This window comes from Acipenser ruthenus, chromosome 39 (assembly GCF_902713425.1).
Source record: "Acipenser ruthenus chromosome 39, fAciRut3.2 maternal haplotype, whole genome shotgun sequence".
Taxonomy (NCBI): Eukaryota; Metazoa; Chordata; class Actinopteri; order Acipenseriformes; family Acipenseridae; genus Acipenser; species Acipenser ruthenus.
Genome location: NC_081227.1, coordinates 5,802,665 through 5,816,227, shown reverse-complemented (window position 1 = coordinate 5,816,227; position 13,563 = coordinate 5,802,665). Strand labels below are relative to the sequence as shown.

Here is a 13,563-nt window from a genome sequence, read left to right as displayed (position 1 = left end):
TGTTCCTAATAAAGTGGCCATCCCTTGCTGTGACACGGCCATTCCTAATAAAGTGGCCAAGTGCACCCCACTACATAGCCACTCTACCCTGCCATGCTCTCACTGTGGGAAACGCTGTTCTGCACTGATAGCAGTTGTTTAGTCTGGGGAATGAGATTGGAATGATGTTTAGTCGGGTGGAGTTCTGCCCTGATACTGCGGCTCATTCTATTGGCAGGACGCCCCTACAGTACACTATAGTGTGTGCAGAGAACAGGAAGGACAAGCCTACATTGCACACAGGGCAGTGTGTGTCTGGCTGTCAGTCTGTCAGTGTCCTGCTGGTAATGAGATGCTCCTTGCAATCATTTACACATTTACACGGTCTTAAGAGACCCATCAATGGTTCAGACAGCTTCCTACTGCGGCACGCCATGATTAAGATCATAGCAAAGTGTAGTGAAGCACATGAAACATAGTGACGTTACTGCACAGCACAGGAGAGCTTGGGTGGGGGGTGGGGGTGTTACACACAGATGCTGACTGTGCTTGGCATTATAAAACACAATAACCCCCAACACCCCATTCATCAATCCATCCACTCGCTGTCCTTTTTATACTCATTAAACTCTGCTACCCCCTAGTGGCTAGTCTAGAGAACTGTGATCCTTCAGTCATTTCCAGTGCTCTAGGTGCAGAGCTGACCCTGGTATCTGCAATAGGAGACATGATTTCGATGAGCTCTGGATATTTCTACTTCAGATGTCTCACTGATGTTTTACAATACAGTTCAGAACAAGCCTGGCAAATGCTTAAGCAAGGTACCAGGTGTAGTTTTCTCGAAATCCTCCCAATAGAGCATTAAGCATGTAGCTACCAGCAAACCACATGGTGCCTGGTACACAGGCTCACTGTACCTAAGCCTGTCCGTTTTTTCAATCACGTATATAAATATATTTTTCACTGTTATTGTAAACTGGCCCACACAATTATTCTGAAGATAAACCACTTGTATTATTATACAGGATGTATTTCTAAATAAGTGTTAAGAATCTTTTCCTTTATACAGATACACCTGCATGGCACATACAGCAGTTCTAAAGTAGGTGTCTCATTAGAACAGGAACCACTTCTCACAGTTTGATCAGCCACCATCCCTGATAAGAGACACAGAACACTTGACGTTTCAACTTATAACACGAAAACCTCTCTTACGCTGGGCCCAATGCCAAAGGAGCTTGAGGGTCAAGTTTAATAGCCGTGTTTGTGTTGTGCAAGTCTGCAGCTGTGGGAAGATAGCTCTCCTCTGTTCTCATGCACAGACACACAGCCCAGCCCCCACCACCGCAGCACAGACAAGCTCTCCCTTAAACTTGCTTGGTTATTGACAGGCTCTCCCGCCAGCAATATAAACCTCTGCACTACCCCTTCAGACTTCAAGTCAAAAATGAACACATCCAATATATTAAAATACACAGAATTAGACTATTTATTTCATTTTTTTTTTTTAAATCAGTTTGTTTAGCAAAACAATGCAATGCTATTAAATCAACAATCTGTGTCGACCGATCCCAAGAATTCCAGCATGGTTTGCATCTCTGCAAGCACATCTTTTAATATTCAAGAGAAAAACAAGCTCACACAATAAGAAAAACAGGCGCACTCTGAATTCCAACTTTTATAATACACTTTAATCGATTAAAGATTTGTCTTTTTTTTTTCTTTCTTTATTTTTACAGTGGAATGTTAATTGTATTCCCCTTTCTAATGATACTTTTACAGGGTTACAAAACCATTTTAAATTTACCCTCCCCCCCCCCCCCCAAGAAAAAAAAAAAAAAAAATCCCAGAAAAAACAAAAACACAAAAAAATATTTCTTTCTCCAACTAAAGTCGACAATCAGAGCTAAAAGTCAGTACGCAGATGTAACGTAAGGACAGGAAACTAAGATCAGGGGCATCAATAACATGACTGGGTAAGGGTGGGGAGGCGAGGCTACTAATGACACCACACCACCTCCTCTCCCTTAACTACAAGAATCAAGCAGGTTCCCTCCTTCCCTGCCTCTCCACAGACCGTGCTTACCAGAAAGCATATTTCAGGTTACAATGCAGGCACTACAGGGGCTCTACACTCCAGGATTGTGTTGGTGCTTTCAATTACTCACAGAAAAGTTATTAGACAACAAGTGATTGGAAACGGAACAACTCCACCCAGCGCTGCGGTCGGACCAGGCAAAACAAATCCGCAGTTCAACATGCTGAGCAGATGTAATGAGGTTAGAAGACTTGGGATCGAGTTTGTGTTGGGACAGGGGGATAGGGAGATGTAGTTTTAAAAAATTGGGTACGTAGGGGACAGGACATTTCTCATAAATAAATATCTACCCCAGATATAACCACAACCTGCTATTAAAAAAAAAAAAAAAAAAAAAAAATCAAGGAAGAACAGTTTGATTAAAAACACTGGAGTGGATCAGAATTTATTTTGTCTGGTCAGTCTGGCTTTTTTTTTTTGTTTCATGCACAACAAGAGCGAAACCTGTGGCTTAAAAAACAAACAGATCTTCCGAATGACTTGCACTGGGATCCTTCCCACCAAAACACACACACAAAAAAACAGAAAACAGAAAACGAGGGGATTCAGAAGTGAGCAACTTTGTACTGTAATGCCCAGCGTCACAATCTGCTGTTTAACAATCAAAATACAGGATTTATTTAGTGTTTTGCCCAGGGTTGTTTAATGTTGTTAGTTTCACAACAGTGAGCCCAAGTTGTCTGAATCCCCCACATGTTCTCTTTCAGAAAGAATAAATCAACAAGGAAAACAAGGTAGGTCACACATACCGAAAAGGGAAGGAAATGGACCGTGCTGCACAGAAATCGACATGTCGCCTGATGGAACAGCAGAAGAAGACTTTACTTCGAGGAACCCATCAGGCGACGCGTCAATTACCCTGCCCCCCCGCCACACACAAGGACTGCTCTTCCACTTATTACCTGGTTTTTGATTCTTGTTTCTCCTCTGCTGATGCAGCGCACACTGTGCTTCGGGTTGACATTGACATTTTGAACACATATTTATATATAAAGGTATAAATACACCAAATACTGTGCACCACCGCAAAGGGCTTAGTTGGGCATTGTCCAGCTGAAGGACTGTTGTTTCTTGAACATGTTATACAGGCGGTCAGACTAGATCTATCATTTTTTTTCTTTTTTTACAGTATTTCGTATTTGTCGACGACGAAGGACGTCTCTGTGGAGAACCTCACAGGGCTGTTACCGTCTACTTGACTCACTTTGGAAACCTAGGCAAAGAAACAGAAATGATTGTTCCATTTACACCATTCCAAACAGGCACAATCGTTACCATACTCAGACAGCACTGTAATGTTTTAACCATGTCCTTTAATCAATTAATCGAAACACTGACCAAGACCTTACACACTTCCGGCTGGTTTCACTGATCCCGATCAGCACTAATCTTGCACTACTTTAATCTTAGGTAAGGCAGTCCCACATTAATGCTGATAGGTGGTCTTTGAAACCTGCTTATTGTTGCGTATCAGAAAACCTCCCAACAAGAGGAACAACAAAAGGTCCCTGCAGCATACGGTTGGATGATAATGACATTTTCAGTTGCTGATTATCTTAAGTCATGTGCAATTGCTTTTGGCTTTTTAAAAATACTAATGTAATATATGGACAAATTGGCTGTAACTGGGAAGGTGGGAGGGGAATAAAACATAGCTGTGCCGTGATCCTTTTCATCTTTAGATAGTATGCGCATCGCTAATAACTTTCAGTACAATACAGGGCTGGAAATAAGATTCCCATTGCAGAGCAGTTTGATCCATTCCTGGTTTTACTAAAAGTCTGATAAGACACACCGGAGCTTGTTACCTATACACTGGACTATCAACCTTATAGTAAAACCTGGAATGGGTGTAACTGCTCTGCAATAACAGTCTTTTAGACAATCAAGACAAAGCAATGGCTACGGGGACAGTCAGGTGCTGTTCGGAGCCCCCTGTACAGTACCTGGATGTCGCAGTAGTTGCGCTTGGACACGAAGGACACGTTCACTGGGAAGAAGTCGCTGGGCTGCCCCGCGATGCTGAACTCCATGCTGCCGGACTTGTTCTTGGCATCGATGATGGGCAGAGTCCACTCCAGGACGTTCCGCCGGCTGTCGTGGCGATACTCGCCGTCGAGGTCTCCGATCACCGGGGCGCCCACGCCCGAGCTGAGCAGAGGAAGGGAGGAGATATTTTAAAACTCTGTAACACTACAAGGAGAAAAACAAACAAACAAACAAACAAAAAGCAAGTTCCCTACCAAGATGCATCATAATGTCTGTAACCAATCACAAAAGCCATCATAGTAGCGCTTAATCGCTATGCATGTATAACTTGTATTTGTATATGAGAGTGTATGGTTATAACCTGTGTAAATGACTAAAGAAATTCTGAATATATACATACGCTGACCAACACTGGCTATGTGAAGCACCTATATTTGGCCTGGATATTTTTGAAAATTGGCTAAAGGTTAAAGCAAAATTTGAAATGTCTAAATTGTAACACCCCTACTGCGCGTGGGCCTGCCCCGTGCCCCAGGCGGGTGAGCTAGCCTGTCCCGGGAGTGTGTCCTGTGTGTACTCACGGCACAGGGATGGTAATGACCACATCGTTGAGTTCCAGACTCTCCTCCTGCAGCTCATACTCAATGTTCACATCGCAGCCGTTCCCACTCTCCGAGGGCCAGCAGTTTACTGCAGAGAGGGGGAGAGTTAAACACTGCATCATCGGAAAAAGGAGGGGGTCAGGAGGAAGAGACTCCTCCCCATCCTGCCTCACAGCAGCTGTGCAAACGTCCCGAGGTCCTTGATATTACTTCCTGATGCAGCCCAACACAGATCCCTTTATGAGTTCTGATGCTGCCCTAAGGAGAACTGCTCAAGTCAAATTTCATATTTTCATAGCTGGACCAGGCACGAACAATGGTGTCTGTTATAGGAGTTATACAACTAAACTTACAGATTTTTATACAACGAGGCATCTTACTAAAGCACTTTACTGATGCATGTAAATTATATTGCAGGGATTGAAAACAAGACTCGTTTTCACCGTTGCAGAGCAGTTTGAGCCACTCCTGGTTTTTATTATGAGACTTGTTAACTACACAACGTGGCTAATAAAGCATGTATTAAAACCTGGAGTGGGTGAAACTGCCATGCAGTAAAGAGTCTTATTTCCATCCCTGTATTGCAAAGCATGAGGTCTGCTAGAGATAAAGTCCCAGACAGCAGCAGTGCTGCTCATCCCTACATGTTCTAGACTGGAGCAGTGACACACACATACACCCCCCTACATCATTAGAGACTGCTGACAGCTCTCTGCAGCACTCACTGGTCAGAGGGATGTGGGACTCTTCAGTGCTCTGTAACCTCCACTTCAGCACGCCCACGTCGTTGTTGAGTGGAAACGATTTCTCGGGGTTCTTCAGTCCAATCACGGAGTCCGCTGCAAACAGTTTCTTATCTACGTTGGGGTGGGTCTGCGAGAGGGAAAGGCGGAGTTAACAACACACTAAAATCTCTGTGCTGTTTAATATTTATTTCTAACTAGCATTGCTAAAAACTTATAGCAAGCTATGAAAAAAAAAAAAACACTGATGAAGACAATAGTCAAAACCTTAACCTACGATTACAAGTTCTCTGAACGTATGATGAACAGCTAGTTTCACTGACCACGATAAGCACTAATCTTGGACTACCTAATGTAACCTTACAGCTTTCATTGCATAGCAGTATGACCCATTCCTGGTTTTACTGTGAGTTTAATTAGACTCACTTTATTATTATTATTTATTTCTTAGCAGATGCCCTTATCCAGGGCGACTTACAATTGTTACAAGATATCACATTATTTTTACATACAATTACCCATTTATACAGTTGGGTTTTTACTGGAGCAACCTAGGTAAAGTACCTTGCTCAAGGGTACAGCAGCAGTGTCTCCACCAGGGATTGAACCCACAACCCTCCTGTCAAGAGTCCAGAGCCCTAACCACTCCTCCACACTGCTGCCCCACTTGAGGTTGTTGCATCTACACTGTGGCTGATCAAGCTCGTAGCAAAACCTGCAATGGGTGAAACTGCTATGCAGTTGGAGTCTTATTTCTGTCGCTGCCTCAGGATTCAAGAGCTGTGAAAGCTGTCGTCAGCAGGGTTGGGGTCAAATCCTGTTTTTCAATTCCAATTCCTTTTTAAAATCAATTCCAACACACCACTGATCAAAATTAGCAGTGTTCTGTTAATGATCTTCTCACAGAGGCAACAAATTGATTAAATTGAAGTCCCTGTTAGTCAATTAAAATGGCTTCAAATGAAAGTGATTGAACAATCCCAACAATTGTGATGTAAAATATCAATTCCAATCCCTTCAAAGGAACTGGAATTGGAAATGGATTCTAAAAAGGAACTGGAAAAAAAGGAATTGACCCCAACCGTGGCTGTCAGTGTCCCAGCACTTCAGTGGCTACGTGGCAGCGTACCTGCAGCTGCAGTCCCTTCTTGTCGCTGTTGTCCACGTAGACACGGATCCTGCTGGTCTTGTCGTCGGAGACTCTGAGCGTGATCATCCCGTGAACCTCCATGTTCTGCAGTCCCCCGTCTCTCCCGCAGGTCAGGGAGATCTTCTCCTCGATTCTCATGTGCACGCTGCAGACAGACAGAGACAGTCAGTACCTACACAGCCTGTGCGAATTTCAACAGCTCACCCACTAGTACACGCTCACGATCAATTCAGAAACACCAACAGAAACCTATTATTAAGTTAAATGAGAAACGGTTTGGCTAGAAGTCGCTTTCAGGGTTTTTTAGATGGCACTAGGTCCTATTACAATAGCCTTTATCTACATAATATAGAATATATAGTAGACATTGACATTAATGTTACAGAGCCATCTGAAATGCTTTGTATCAGATGGAAACAACGCCATGTTAAAATGAGCTATACTGGGTGCGTGATGTAACTGAGTGGCTCAGAGCGAGAATTTCTCCGCTCACTCGAATCACCGATGGAATCTGCTCTGTAGCGCTCTGAGCTGCTCAGCGGGAGTGGAACTAAGCAAGCCGTTAAGTGGGTTCTTTCACTGAGCTGCTCAGTTACCTAACGCACCCCCTGTTTAATTACTCTGATTTCATTTCTTTATTTTAACATATAGTATAGGGTGCTGTGTAAGACACAAGCCGGTTTTCATCCCACTCAAGATCAGAGTGGCTAGTAAGCTGGTAATGTGCAGAACCCAATGCGATCTTCCTGCAGGCACTCATTCCAGGTAAACGGCGCCCCCTGGAGCGAGCTGGAGCTAGTGAGAGAGTGGCGTACCTCTCCATGTTGACAGGAGGGGGCAGCACCTTGGCTGCCTCAGAGCTCCTCTTTCCTGAGCTGGACAGGATGATGTTCTCCCCTTCGGACTTCAGCTTGTCCACGAAATTATCCACTTCCTTCCCTTTCGCTCCCAGTTTCAGCGCTTTACTGGGACCTGACGGCCTGGAGAAGAAGAAGAATTCATGTACATGACACTTTTTTGATTGTGACATTTAATGAACTTTCACCAAGCTGCTGAAATCAAGACTGCTTTGACATAGCTCTGAATCCCTGGACTGTACTTCATTAAAAGGTAGCTCTGAATCCCTGGACTGGACGCCATTAAAAGGTAGCTCTGAGTCCCTGGACTGGGTGCGGCAGGGCTAGTGCGAGTCACAGTGCCTCAGCCCGTCCCATTCTCTCCTCGCAGTACCTGATGGTGGCGGGTATGCTCTTGGGCTTCTCCTGCTCGATCAGCGTGTCTGTGATGATGTTGACGGAGTTGCTGCTGGCCATGCCCGAGCTGCCGAAGCCGCCGAAGCCGGGAGCCTTCTTCCCCGAGCGCTCTGCGTCCCGGCGAGCCTGCTGCAGCTCCTTCGCTTTACGCCGCATCTCCGCCTTCGCCTCGCGCTCCTGGGTCTGAGGGGGGAGAGAACGAGGTCATCACAAGACCAGCAAATGAAAAGAGAAAAAAACTGCACTGCAGCAGGAATGGAAGTCAGACTCCCACTACACAGCAGTGTGATCCATTCCCGGTTTTACTGAGAGTTTAATGTTTAATAAGACACACCTGAGCTTGTTACCTATACACTGGGGCAACTCAAGCACATATTAAAACTTGGAATGGGTGAAATCGCTATGCATTTAGGAGTTGAATTTCCATCCCTGTTGCAGTGAAAGAAAATGTATATTGTCTGTATGTATACTGTTGTACCAGAACACTGATTAAGGCATCATCCAAAATACTATTATTATTATTATTATTATTATTAATAATGTCTACTGGACTTTAAATCTGACAGCCTAAAAATGCATTGCCTTAAAATACACACTACTGGCTGGTTTTACAGACCCCTGGTTAGCATTTCTCTTGGAACTACCTAAAGCAGTGCTAAGCTTGGTCTGTCTCCAAAACAGTTACTGTACAACCTAGAATACTCGATCTTGGCGTTTTCCATTAAACAACACCCCTGCCTCTCCTCCTCCTCCCCAGCCCCCTCACCTCTCTGACTGCTCTGAAGACCTTCTCCTCGTGAGAGTCCATCTCGGTGAAGGTACGGATCTGCGCCAGGTTGACGTTCTCACGGTACCCCAGCGCCACGATCTCGTCGAAGGCGAAGATAAGATCGAAGCAGTGCTCCGAGATCTCACTCTCCTCCAGCACACGGCAATACTCCGGGATCTGGGCACACAAAAAAAAATATCAGCATTTTAAAAACGTATACAATGCAATACAATTCACATTTTTATAGCGCCTTTCATTACAAGGATCCCAAAGCGCTTCTCTCTCACACACACACACACACACACACAGAGTCTAATACAAAAGTTTAATAAAACAAAAATTAAAAAAAAAAAAGACAACAAATGTGGTTTTGTTGGAACAATTAGAAAAATAAAGATATAAAGCTAGTTTGTAAAAATAAAACAATAGTCTAAAACTAATATTAAATAAAATTGGAATTAAAAGACAAACAAAAAAATACAGTTTAATTGTAAAATTAGACAAGACTATAGTTAAAACTGTTATTAGAAAAAATAGATACCTGACCCAAGTCTCTTTTAGCCCAGTTAACAAAATCATTTGAGAATCTACAATGTAAAATATGCCAACAGTGTAGTTACTGTGCAGTTAATCCCACAGCAGAGGCACATTTCTTCTTGCAATTATCTTTATTCCATCATGGATTGTTTTGTTTTTTTCAGTACTAAAAGAGGATACGCCAGTCTACATAACCAAAGAGGAGAAAGGCGTGGGTACTGCAGTATTTTAAATAATCATTATGCATCAGGGCTCCTGACAAACTTTTTGCCTTAGAAACCAATGGCTCCTAGGCCAAAAAAGACTGCTCACCAAATCCAGTTGCTGGAGCCACTTCAGGAGCAAGTTGGTTGCTATGATAGTCAACTGCTTAAAATACAACAACATGCTAAGACACTAAAGTGATACAAAAACAGCGACTTAATATCTGTACATGCGTGTTCGTTGCCTCATTCTGCTGAGTGGTTAATCTATGCTGTCGATGACTGCAATGAACTCAGCATGTTTGTATTTTAAATAAGTGTTGTGTATGGAATTGGTGACCGCACCTTTAATTGAGTCTCGTTGTAGTATGAGAAACAGCACGCTGCAGCTCCCATGCTCAGTGTTAGTGAAGTCCTGATCTGACAGCATGTAACACAGACAGCTCTTATGATTACATGTTACTGTTTATTTTCAGTAAAAACAATTTTAAATTGCAGCGAGTTCGATCTGCTATATTTACAATATTAAATACACCACAGCAAGCACATTGTCATATATTCTAGATATTTTCATTAGCACATCTGAGAGCTAAATTTAGTAAATTGCTTTTTTTTTTTTACTGCAATCAAGAAAGCTTCAGTACATTTCATTTTTAATTACCTCAATGTTTTGTTTTTTTTCTCAGCAGTACACTTCCAAAGTATTTCTATGTGTTCTGCTTCACCTCTCTTAAAATGGTCGGTTTGAGAAATACACTTTTCCCTGCAACAGCCGACCCTGCTTTAGCACAAAACTCACGCTACACATTACTGTTTTTCATTATGGTCAATTACCATGCCTGCTTCTTTGGCTGAAGAGATATTATCAGCTCATCATCTAACTATGGAATCTGCTGCGCAATTCAATCATCCTTAAACTCCTGACGGTAAACACTGTAACCAAATCTAATATATCTGGGATAGCTGCGTCTGCTAAAGATGCATCTGATGAAGAAAATGTGTTTGTGTTGACTCCAAACTTTATTTAGGCGCCCTACAATATGACTGGCAAAAGACAAAGTTAGTTTTACTTCACAAAGAAAAAAATGTCAGCTTGGTACGGTAAGCTTTTCACTTTTCATTTGGTGACCATTTTAGTCTGGAGCCCTGTGCATATATAAATGATCAACATTTGTGATTAATTTAATTCCGCAGGGATGGAAATAAGACACAGAGTTTAATAAGACACACCTGAGCTTGTTACCTAGACACCAGCAGTACTCAACTCTGGCCCTCAAGGTCAGCTCCAGTCCAGGATTTTATTCCAACCAGGTCATGAATTAATTGACCTTAGTGGTTCAATTTACTAATTTAGGAGCTGGTTGGAATAAATATCTGGAGTGGAATGGATCTTCAGGGCCAGAATTGAGAAGCACTACTACACACTGGCTAATGAAGCTCGTAATAAAACCAGGGATGGGTGAAACTGCTCTGTGACGGGAGTCTTCTTTCCCTCCCTGCTCTTACCACCCGGGAGAAGAGTCTGAGGGTCTCCAGGTCCTCCAGGATGTTGCTGTTCTTGGTGGTGATGAGCACCATGTAGAGCTTCTCCAGCGGCTGGTACACGTAGCGCACGCTCTCCGTCTCCACGAAGGTGTGCTGCTTCCCCATGTTCATCAGCTTGGGGAAGGCAGCCAGCAGCCCCTCGACGCGCGTGCGGGTCATCTCCACGAACTGCCGCGACACGATCGCCTTCCCAGCCTTGGTGCACACCGCCGCTGCCAACAGCACCTGGGGAGGAGGGGGAGAACCGAGCAATGACTAGGACCAGCTTATTCACAGTGCGCTGCCGTAACCATGTCAAAACCAGGGGGTTCTGTTTAAATACCTGCACTTCAGGATTAAACACAATTGAAGAAGCGTATGTTTGTAATCACAAAAGCCATCACAAAAAGCTGCAATCACCATTTTATAAAATAACTGCAACCCATAGCCCATGTGTGTAGAAAGCTGTGAAGAAATACTGAAAATAGACAAATGGCACACACTACTAGGGTTTACTACTATTTAAGCCCTAATATTTACAAGGATGGAAATAAGACTCCTATTGCAGAGCAGTTTGATCCATTCCTGGTTTTACTAGGAGTTTGATCAGACACATTTGAACTTGTTACCTATACATTGAGGCTAATCAAACTCGTATAAAACCTGTAATGGGTGAAAAACGCTATTCAATACAGGTCTTATTTCCATCCCTGTATTTGGCTGCAACCAAAATCGACCACCACATTGGTCTTCTGTTGTGATCAGGTGGGAAAAAGAGCATTAATCGCAGCCCTGACTTTGTCTACATATATACTCCTGTGCTTAGGTAACACAAGGCAAAGTTGTTGTTTTTTTCCCCATGTCCTACCACAGAGATCTAATTCTTACACACCTGCAGAATGTTTTTCTGCTTGCTGGTTGTTATTTGGAGTTAATATGTAGTCATGAATATCCAGACACATTTCATGTCACCCTATATACAGTTTTAAACATCTTGTGTGTGTAGCTACATGAGTGTGGTTAATTGAGACTGCTGTATTTGAAAATGACTTCCCATGAATCCACAACAACATCGATGGTGTAAACTGAATGCAATAAAAGAAATGACTCTACACACATTGTTTTGCATGCAAACAACAAAGTTTAAATACAGTACTATCATCATTCCAATTTTAAAATGAAATAACACACCCCCTTCTTAATTTCAGTAAATACTTTACACTTTAGACTATTATAATAACGTTAACCTTACTGGTATATTCTACAGAAGTATATACAGACACTATTTACATAATGTATTTGTGGGGAACCAACCAAACATGCTTAGGGCAAGAACCAACTTAGTGATTCATCATTTCGGACTACTGCAGTACAGCAGGGCAGTAACCGGCACAGTATTCATCACACCAACTGTGGTGTCTATCGTTGTTATTATTATTATTATTATTATTATTATTATTATTATTATTATTATTACCTATTACTGTGTTTGGAATAGTCACATCGGCGGATATTTATTAACGTAGCTTCGCTTGTCATATTTAACACAAGTGAGGAGACTCTACACGTAATGCCTATACAAACACAAATACGTTTAAGAATGCAAAACACCGCTTCCCATCTTCAAAAGCTGACCGACCTCCACCTATAACTTCAAGGCAGGGTTACAATTATCAACATACTCGATGTCAACGCAAAAATAAACAAACAAACGAACAAATAAATAAATAAATAAATAAATAAATAAATAAATAAAACAGAAAGCGATAAATATGCTTTAATCGAAATTTATATTTATATATATATATATATATCTTTGAGCTAATATATATATATATATATATATATATATATATATATATATATATATATATATATATATATATATATATGTATTCGACAGTTTTCGCAGTTATATTTTGTAGTTTCAATTAACGTGTACACCTTCGCGTCTGTGCAATATGTCTCATCGGTATTCTGACACATTTGTACCGGAGCAGCTTGCTTATCAAACCTTGCGTTGCTGTTTCAGACTATGAGATTGTTTAACGTGTTATAATCCACCGTGTGATTCACCATGACATTAATATCAACTTCTGAATTTGCAACAGGGCCTAGGCAATTCATGATTATGAGTGGAATTCTCCAAACCCGATTTATAACCGAGTCGAATAACCAGAGAAACTGACACGACTTCCCCCCACCCCAAAAAACACCCCAAACTCCAGCCCCGTGTCTAATGACACCCGCGGCTTCAAAACAACCGCTTTTGCTAGCCTGGAGTTTGCAAGACGCGACTTTAAGAGCTGTTTACAAAGATTTTTCCGTTTAATTTCCTTCGACTGCCATTAAACCGGAGCCGGAACCTGTGTGACACCGACAGACACACACACACAATATATCTATTTTTAAAAGCAAAAAAACAGGTCCTTTCAGGGGACCCCTGCTTACCATTTTCGGTCTATGTGATAGTTAAGGGGTTTAGTTTCCTAGCCGCGGCGGTCCTGTCGACTCGAACCAGTTTTAGTCGGTTTATATTTTGTGTTTTTCCCCCCGCTGTTAATCACTAGCTTCTCCGTCCCCGTATCTTCAATATGGCAACCCAGAGCCACGTCTCCAACCGGAAGCAGCTTGTCAGGGAGTCAAGGTGCACAGCGGCGGAGTGAACATGTGGAACATTCTGCATCAGCGAGTCCCCACGGTCAGGGCAGACTGA

The 13,563-nt window shown here is 42.4% G+C and overlaps 1 protein-coding gene across 1 annotated transcript; it reads right to left on the bottom strand.

Annotated features, from left to right (window-relative positions):
• Window positions 1-1,648: 1,648 nt before the first annotated feature.
• Window positions 1,649-13,563, bottom strand: LOC117397265 (coatomer subunit delta). Its single transcript, XM_034912856.2, has 10 exons — window positions 13,299-13,563; window positions 10,830-11,093; window positions 8,581-8,760; window positions 7,792-7,997; window positions 7,377-7,541; window positions 6,541-6,706; window positions 5,394-5,541; window positions 4,648-4,756; window positions 4,024-4,228; window positions 1,649-3,290 (listed from the first exon to the last, which is right to left on the bottom strand). Exons 1-10 carry the CDS (start codon window positions 13,299-13,301, stop codon window positions 3,201-3,203), a joined length of 1,536 nt encoding a protein of 511 aa, XP_034768747.1. The 5' UTR covers window positions 13,302-13,563; the 3' UTR covers window positions 1,649-3,200.